The following is a 9,767-nucleotide window of genomic DNA, read 5'->3' on the forward strand; positions in this document are numbered from 1 at the left end:
TTAACATAATAAATACACCGCATTTATTTCATGAGGAATATTTGTTATATTTGTTTACCGTTGCCTTTCGGACGATTGTCTTAATCTAGCAAATTCCCAAACTCTTTTCCCTAACTACCAGCATTTGTTTGCTTAAAATGTTGAGCTGTAGTGAAGCGCTGTATGATGAATCTCCCTCTAAGTCTGTCGGCACAGAATTTGTTCTGGTTGGGCTCTTCTGCTGTAAGTGGTTACTGTCCTCACGTGCTCATGCTTTGTTGCTCATTTCCCCACCAGAGAATCTTGCGCTAGCAGGAGGGCTCATGAGCTTACCCTCTATCGCTTTCTATCAAAATAAGCCAGGTGAGCAAAATGCCSTATTTAGTCTAATCCAGCTGCCTTTGACTGAAATGAGCTAGGGAGCAGTCACATGACTGATTCAGTCAGAAGATATAGTTGAGCATAACCTTTTGCAAGGGCAAAAATTAGGGGAGTTAAGTAGGAGATGCTCATCTGTGCTCATATACCTGTAGCAGTTTAATCACAGGAACAGCTGGTGCAGGTAAATCTCACATATTAGAGATCATTGTAAAGCAATGCAGCATAAATAGAAAAAGAAAAATATTTTTGTATAACAAAATAAAATCAGTTATTACCTCTGAAGAATAATCTTTGTAATAATTGTACTACCCTGAGGAATTCATCTTTTTTTGCCCTATATATACACATGTACACTTTTATAATAAAGCATGATTTCAACTACCAATTTACAGAAGACGAAAGAGTGATGAAATCACTCAAGAGGAAACTGCTTTAAAGAAAAAGCACCACCCATCTCRACTCCACAAAAGTACCTCTTCGTTTGAAATAAGAACATTTGAGAAACTGAAATGTTGGCTACTTCAGCTGCACCCAGACTTGTGTAGATATTTATAAAGAATATTTATTGCAGATAATGTTTCCACTGATCCTTTTTGTAACTTAGAGTTTTACTTAGGAATGTAGTAATCAGGCACTGTAACCAAGCAGGACAGAAGAAGCTGAAGCTTTTTTCATTAAAATTTAAAAACCACTTGTTTTTACTTACATATGGTATTTCTAAGTACGAACTTTTTTTAGAACCCATGAAGTGCTGAGATATACCTCACTTTTGAATGCTATGTGCTTCTGCTAACATCCAGTCTCTAGAAAGGATGCTAACTTGCCCTGTAGCTATCAGAAGAAATAGATGACTTCGGTGACCTCCTAGTCCTACAGACTCTCCTCTGGCTGTAGTTATTACTTTGTTGTTGTATTCATGCTTGTTTAGGGGCACAGTTCTCTTTCTGTTTAAATAAGTGGCAAAACTTCCCATATTCAAAGACAGGAAAATCAGGCACTACATTTTCTGGAAGTGTGAACCTTAGGGTTTATATATTTTTCTAATGATGAGTGGGATTTCTGCACCAACTAAATTATTTGCTTAAATATGAGCTATCAGTAAATCCCCTATGTGTTAACTGCATTCCCATCTGCTTGTAACTACTTTAACTATATGTTTTACTGACACTTAGGGGCTTCATCCTGCAGCTGCTYAGCACATGGTAAACCTGTAATCTTCATGGAAACACTACATACAAAATAGCCGTAGGAGGTGTTCTAATTTTTAATTATTTGGATAAGAAGAGTCCTTTCTTTCACATGTTAATCGCAGGGTGTTTTCTCTGTAAACCACAAACAGTTATTTTATAAACTTCAAAGATTGTAAATGATTTCCCCAGTCTGCAGCCCCAAAAATGTGTGTTTGTGCTTCTCTGTCACTGCACAGATCCATTTGGCAAGGAGATCTGGCTACAGATACAGGCATGTGCACAGGATGCACAGCTTTGTTTCTTTAGTTGTCCCGAAATAAATGAAAACACTGCCAGTGGCAGACCTAGTCTGGCAACAGCAAAATGTCTTTAGCAATACCTTTGGTTCACTGGCAAAGTAAGGCCCAATGCTACAATACATTAACATTTTACATTGTATTTTAATGTTATCCCCAAGTACATTTTGTATTTTAACCTCTAAGTTTCAGCTGCCTCTCATGTTGCTTTGTTTTTGGCAACAGTTACTTTACCAGTGAATGTCCATAGCCTGCAGCAAGTATTGAAGAATAACGTATAAACTCATTATCCCATTTTGAACTTGAATATGCAGAGAAGACAATACAATCCTTTCCTCCCAATTTGCCTGTCTGACCCAAGGGTTTGCCTATTATATCCTCCCAGGATAAACCTGGAGATGTGCCATGAAAAATACAGATATGCTATTGCAGTGCTTCCTTTTATTTAGTAGGTTGTTTGGTTTTTCCTGAGTTTGCATGTGTGAGTGTTTTTATCTGGAAACAATCAAATGTGTATTATCCTGTTTTTTTGAATGCCAGTTTGTTCTAGTTCAAAAACTGGTTGACAAAATTAAGTCCATATTAAAACTTTTATAACTGTCAGGAGAATCCCCAAGTACAGTTTTTTTGTCTGCATTATAAATGACTGCTAGTAATAAACCTGTGCAATTTTGCTAAAAAAACCAAAGTATTTATTAAATCTAGCTGATCTGAAATATGCATGGACAATGATTTTAGGGCCCAAATCCTGAAAACCCTTAAGCCCATAGCTTCATTAATGTAGCTTTATTAATATGTGCTTATTGCATATAACTCGATTAATAGACTGAAATTTTACATATACCTAAATATTTGAAAGATTAATTCTACTGTCATACATAACAAGCCAGAAGTTTTGTTTAGCAGCATACACATGAAGTTGTTAAGACTTAAATTCCTTGTGCCCTATCAAGTTCATGGGTTTTATGTACTAGAGAAAACTTCCCTGCTCTAACCTTGTTGGCTAACAGATTCAATTGTATTTTATAGACACATTCAATTTTGCTTAAAAGTGCTTTATGGTGATTTAGCTAAGTCATATTCTTACTGGCTTCAACTAAATCTAGAACAGTCTTAAGGAAGAGTATCCACATAAGGATTAACACTCGTTTAGCTAAGGGGATTTCTTAACCAAAATATTGGTTAAGATTGCTGCTGCCACAGGATTTTTTTCCCACTCCTTCACTACTGAGGTGACCCTCAGGATGTCCCACGGGTGGGCGCAGCTTCCCGAGGCGTGGATGCTGTCTGTGCAGCAGGGCTCGGTCTGGGGGGCTTTATGCTACATCYGCTTCTCCTGTGCTTGTGCTGTGGAAACTGCTGGCTCAGGGAGGGACATGCAGCACAATGTCTTCTTTGGCTGCCTTATGTGGGGGAAATGTCAGTCAGCTGTACGAGAGCAAAAAAGGCTCACAAAGTAAGAGGGTTGTAGAAGAGAGCCTAGATGATGGAAGTCATTGCTGTAAAGCTGTTGCATCCCTTCTTTCTGCCTCTCCTAGAAACTTCTGTATGTGATTTCAAGCAGAATGAAACTTTTTTAAAGTCTGTCTGGCTGTTTATTTTCAGGACTATAGTATGAGATAATGGAGGAGAGAAACAATCCTCAGTCTGGAAGAAAACTCAATGCATCTTCACACAATAGACTAGAATTACTACTGTGCAATATTCTTATCACTTCTGCCAATTTTATGCTGCTGTGACAGTTCAGTAGAGTTACTGCTGATTTAGCCTGGTATAAGTAACGGGATGCAGATCAAACAGTGTGTGTGGCAATAAGAAGTTAAAATATTAATACAAAATGACTGCAGTCTCAGTTTTCATTACACTTAGATTTTTTGTGTGTGAATGTTTCTAATTTCAAAATACCATTCAGACTCTCACTTTAAAATGGGTTTTTGCCCTGCCTGTTTTTATACAGATCAGATCCCATTCCCAATTTGGTGATCTCTGCCAGAGAGCCACTGCTGCTTCATGCTGTCCCAGCTGGACACTGGGCAACTATATTGCCATTTTAAACAACAGGTCATCATGTCAAAAAATTGTAGAACGGGACGTCTCTCACACCCTAAAGCTGCTTCGCACATGTGCCAAATACTACTACAATGGGACCCTGGGACCAGACTGCTGGGACATGAATGCCAAAAGGAAGGACCAGCTCAAGTGTACAAATGTGCCTCGTAAATGTACAAAGTACAATGCTGTTTACCAGATCCTCCACTATCTAGTGGACAAGGATTTTCTAAGCCCAAAGACAGCTGACTATGTCTTACCAGCTTTAAAATATAGCATGCTCTTCTCTCCAACTGAGAAAGGAGAAAGCATGATGAATATTTACCTGGATAACTTTGAGAACTGGAACTCTTCTGATGGTGTAACAACCATCACAGGGATTGAGTTTGGAATAAAACATAGTTTGTTTCAAGATTACCTGTTGATGGATACTGTGTATCCTGCCATAGCCATTGTAATTGTTTTGTTAGTTATGTGTGTATACACGAAGTCRATGTTTATCACGCTGATGACTATGTTTGCAATAATTAGCTCCTTGATTGTTTCTTATTTTCTCTATCGGGTAGTATTTAATTTTGAGTTTTTTCCATTTATGAATCTCACTGCATTAATTATTCTTGTTGGAATCGGAGCAGATGATGCTTTTGTCTTATGTGATGTTTGGAACTACACAAAATTTGATAAACCTCATGCTGGAACTTCTGAGACGGTAAGCATCACATTGCAGCATGCTGCTCTTTCCATGTTTGTCACCAGTTTTACCACCGCTGCTGCCTTCTATGCTAATTATGTCAGCAATATCACAGCAATCAGATGTTTTGGTGTTTATGCTGGCACTGCCATATTGGTGAATTATGTTTTGATGGTTACATGGCTACCTGCCGTAGTTGTATTACATGAACGATATCTTCTCAATATTTTCAGTTGCTTTAAAAAACCTCAGCAGAGAGTGTACAACAACAAAAACTGCTGGACGGTGTTGTGCCAAATGTTCCACAAGGTTATTTTTGCAGTCTCAGAAGCATCCAGGATATTTTTTGAAAAAGTTTTGCCATGCATTGTTATCAAATTTCGATACATTTGGCTTTTCTGGTTCCTTGCCTTAACAATAGGTGGAGCATATATTGTGTGTGTAAATCCAAAGATGAAACTGCCATCGTTGGAGCTCTCTGAGTTTCAGGTATTTAGGTCTTCTCACCCATTTGAACGATATGATGCAGAATACAAAAAGCTTTTTATGTTTGAACGTGTTCACCATGGAGAGGAACTCCACATGCCAATTACGGTAATCTGGGGTGTCATACCTGAAGATAATGGTGACCCTTTAAACCCTAAAAGTAAAGGGAAGTTGCAGCTGGATAGCAGTTTTAATATTGCTAGCCCAGCTTCACAGGTTTGGATTTTACGTTTCTGTCAGAAGTTAAGAAATCAAACATTTTATTATCAGACTGAAGAACAAGACTTCACAAGCTGCTTTATTGAAACATTTAAGCAGTGGATGGAAAATCAGGACTGCGATGAGCCATCTCTTTACCCTTGCTGCAGCCACTGGAGCTTTCCGTACAAACAAGAAGTTTTTGAATTATGTATCAAGAGAGCTATAATGGAGTTGGAGAGAAGCACAGGGTACCATTTAGATAGTAAAACCCCAGGRCCTCGCTTTGACCTAAATGACACTATCCGGGCAGTGGTATTGGAGTTCCAGAGCACCTACCTCTTCACGCTTGCTTATGAGAAAATGCATCAGTTCTACAAAGAGGTGGACTCCTGGATTTCAAATGAGCTTAGTTCTGCCCCTGAGGGTCTCAGCAATGGCTGGTTTGTGAGTAATTTAGAATTTTATGATCTGCAGGATAGTCTGTCTGATGGTACTCTGATTGCCATGGGTCTTTCAGTTGCTGTTGCATTTAGTGTAATGCTTCTTACAACTTGGAATATAATTATAAGCCTTTATGCAATCGTTTCAATAGCTGGAACTATTTTTGTCACTGTAGGTTCCCTGGTTCTTCTTGGATGGGAGCTAAATGTGTTAGAATCTGTCACTATTTCTGTGGCTGTTGGCTTATCTGTAGACTTTGCTGTTCACTATGGAGTGGCTTATCGCTTGGCCCCTGATCCTGACCGAGAGGGAAAAGTCATCTTTTCTTTAAGCCGTATGGGTTCTGCTATTGCAATGGCTGCATTGACCACATTTGTAGCTGGAGCAATGATGATGCCTTCTACAGTACTGGCATACACGCAGCTTGGCACCTTTATGATGCTTATAATGTGCATTAGTTGGGCCTTTGCAACATTCTTCTTTCAGTGCATGTGTCGCTGCCTTGGGCCCCAGGGCACCTGTGGCCAGATTCCACTACCAAAAAAACTGCGATGCAATGCCTTCTCTCAGACCTTTTCAGGAGGACAAGGAGGCAGAGGACAAAATAAATCACATCCAGTTAGCAAATATCAGCTGGACTCCAGAAATCAAAACCCAGAAATGGAGCATGAGCACTATGAGCTGGAGCCTCTGGCATCCCAAACCAGTAACTGTAACCCTGCGGAGAAAGTGACYTATGAAGAAACTCATATCTGCTCAGAACTCTTCAGTAGCAGGCCCCAAAACACATGTATGCCTATGCATTCAGCATATAATAGCGAAGTGAATAAAAGCATACAAAAAGTTGCTAGTTCAGCTGTGTTACAGTCATCTGTTGACCAACATACCATATGCCCACTTTTCTGTCAAAACAGACAATGTAGCTGTCCTGATGCGTATAAGCAAGTAGCAGTGAAGTGGAGCCCGCACTCATGTCAACAGTTAARTGATACCTTCTGTTACCAGTGCTCTCCTTCTTCTGGAACGGTACAGCTCCAAAATGCTGTGGCTCCTGTAAATGCTTTGCAGCAGGCTCCAGAAGGGTATGTGCACCCAGTCCAGCATGTCCTCCACTGCAGTTGCCTTCAAGGAAGGCTCAAAAGAACAATGACACAGAACTCTCTGCCTAGAAATTTTTTCCTCCAGTCAGTGCAACAGTTTCAGGCACATCAAAGAATAAATAGGACAGATTCATGTGGTCGTCAAAACCCAGAGGAAAACATAAGAACTCTTCCAGAGGTGACGAGCTCCTCACAATTTCTCTGCCGGAATGTGGGGCCTCTAATAATGCATTGCTCTGAATGTGAGAACAGTGTATCAAATAACCAAAAGGGACTCTGTCAGAAGAAAGACAAGCGTGATGGAAAGGGTGGTACAGAAGTAAACGGGGTTGAAAGCAAGAAAGCCTCTATGTCAAAGCAGAAGAAGAAAGCTGAGAGCCAAACCGATCAGCATTCCTTGCAGAATGAGCAGGTTTTGAAGGCTGACCAAAGCGGTCAGAAACACCTGCTGAATAGATCAGGGAGAGAGGCTCGCTATGAGGGTTGCCATGAAAATTCACACTGTTGTAGCAAAGCTGTAACGGTGAAGTGCAATTCTGTTGACTGTCAAATGCCAAACATCGAAGCCAATGTGCCTCCTCTGTTAATGCGCCCAGAACTTTCCAATGAAAGTTTGTTAATAAAAACACTATAATAAATCTTTAATTTGGCAATCTTGTGTCTTTCTTTTAAAAGTACATTTAAAACACTAGAGAGTAAAGTCCTGATTTAAATATGAATTATAATTTGCATTTTGGAATGAAAAATGTATTTTATAGAACAGTAAAATTTATACGTTTCATAAAGCCATTACATGTAGTGAAACCTGATATTGTCCAGAATGTTTTTTGCTGTAACTCAGAAGATGGATTATGCTTAATTTAGTTTTTGCCCCAGGGCGCTTGAGTTTGAATTCTCCTTATAAACCATCTCAAGAAATAAAGCAATACAAAGAAACTCTCCCTTTTCTTGAAGCCAGGGCTTGTGAGACTGGTAACATTTGGGGTGGAGTGCGACGACCACATCGTTTCCCCTGCTCCTCTGCTGCCTTGACAGGCTTCTGTTTTGAACATGGTGCACACCTTGTTCAGGGAGGGCTAACAGGAGGCTATAGTTGTGTTAATTCAGGGTTGTCTGGAAGAACAACTCTGCAGTGTAGCGTGTTTTGAGAATATATTTAACTATYAATCCTAACAAAATCTGAAGAATAGCTCTTTGGAAATCAACAGCACTTGCACTGCCATTGTTAYATATCTGTATATCTAGTACAGGAAAGCATTTTAAACTGCCGTTCCTGACAGTTACTGTATAGACTTACCCTTAAATACAAGAGACTACAAGAAGAAGCAAAGGTAAGTGAAGGTTATTTACTGCTTAGGGATGACAAGAAAGGTATAATTCATATATATATATGTATGTATACAAAGTCAGGAATGAAGTGCCTTCCAATACTACATTTTTCCTATTGCATTTTTCCATAAGTATGAAGATTAGAAGTAAAGCTATTGCAAAGAAAAGCATAGCACATATTCTAGACTTATTGCTGATAGTATGGGATAAAGTCAATTCAGAAAGCTCAAATGGATACATTAAAAYGTCATGCTCTGAGAATTTGCTTACCCAGAGAAGTTCCAAAAATGTAGTTACAAGTATTGRCCTAAATCATGTAAACAAGAAATTGGATTTTAAACATTGTATTTCTGTGACTAAACGGTTTACTCAAATGACAGATATAGTTTGGTCATGGAGACACTTGCTGGTGTCGTCATTCAGAGAAGGTGAATTTGAGATGTAGATATATAATTTATCATAATTGATATGTAATTTAATGCTGAATCTCTCTTCCAGTAATAGTTTGGCTACGACAATGATGTTGATTTACTTTCCTTAGATAACATAAGATGCATTTCATAGAAAGGTTTGCTATCCTGTACTTGGCATGTTGTGATTCACTGTAGGAAAAGCCTAGCCTTTTCTGTTCTAATTTTCATATCAAAGGGATGTAGAAGATCATCAGTTTCATATGACAAACCAGTTTGGTTTGTCTGGGGATGGTGATGTTTGTGCTTATGTACCCCAGTGACTGGAACAGAATAAGAAGTTGAACTTTATGGAAAAAAATGAAGTGACTTTACACGGTTTAAGAGGAGTAGTGTTTTCTCTTAAATATAAAATAAAACTCATTTTTACTAAAACTAATTTTCAATAAAACTCTTTAAAACTCAAAACTCAATTTAGAGCCACATTCCTTCTAAATGTCTATAATGAGGGTAATCCAAAGATTTTGTGCACCATAGAGGCCAGGAATCCTAAAGAACTAATACTTGCGGTGCTAGCAATCTAAAGAAAATAACAGGGATAAGAAATACATTGGGCTGTTGCCATATGGTACTAACCAGCTTTCTTCCTAACCACTATACATGCCACAGTGTAATTTCTGTGAGGGATGTATGTAACACACTAGGAAATAAATTTTTAGACAATAAGCCAGAACTAAAGATGATGTTATGATAGTTTAATCAACCTGTAGTCAGACCTTGCCAAAGCAGAGTGTAATGCTCGGGTAGTGCCTGTCACATCAGCTGTCATCCACAGCTGCACCATTGATAGACGTGGGCCTTTTGGAGGCCCCTGGTAAACACAGYTACACAACTCAAGAGCACTGGTGAGCTCAAAACTGGAGTTTRTTCAAAGTCAGCTTTTCACAACTGCATTCTGCAAAAGGAAACTCCCTCCTACTGCTTATTAAATAATGGTGAGGTAAGTGATAAAGATTAATGTTGTATTTTCAATATGATTTATATGTTTTTAAGAAAGGCTGATACAGTAAAAAATCCTGGAGCAGATAAGGAGTTGTGATGTAATATACACTTAGAAAAGATTATAATGAGCTAATGTACTTGGCTAGTGAACAATATTACTGTTGCATTTGCCATTTGTGACTTTGCCATTACCTCCCTGCTAACCTCTTTAT

At 38.8% G+C, this 9,767-nt stretch overlaps 1 protein-coding gene across 7 annotated transcripts in view; it reads left to right on the plus strand.

The window, feature by feature from the left end:
- The window catches only part of DISP1 (dispatched RND transporter family member 1), a 94,767-nt gene extending 87,265 nt beyond the window's left edge, over nucleotides 1-7,502 (plus strand). For all 7 annotated transcript variants that reach the window (XM_026055965.1, XM_026055962.1, XM_026055964.1 and 4 more), the window contains one exon: nucleotides 3,804-7,502. In XM_026055965.1, the coding sequence (XP_025911750.1) occupies nucleotides 3,804-7,448 (3,645 nt within the window). In that variant the 3' untranslated portion in view covers nucleotides 7,449-7,502. The remainder of the gene's footprint in view (nucleotides 1-3,803) is intronic.
- Nucleotides 7,503-9,767: the final 2,265 nt, after the last annotated feature.

Source organism: Apteryx rowi, unplaced genomic scaffold (assembly GCF_003343035.1).
Source record: "Apteryx rowi isolate R43461 unplaced genomic scaffold, aptRow1 scaffold_128, whole genome shotgun sequence".
Classification (NCBI taxonomy): Eukaryota; Metazoa; Chordata; class Aves; order Apterygiformes; family Apterygidae; genus Apteryx; species Apteryx rowi.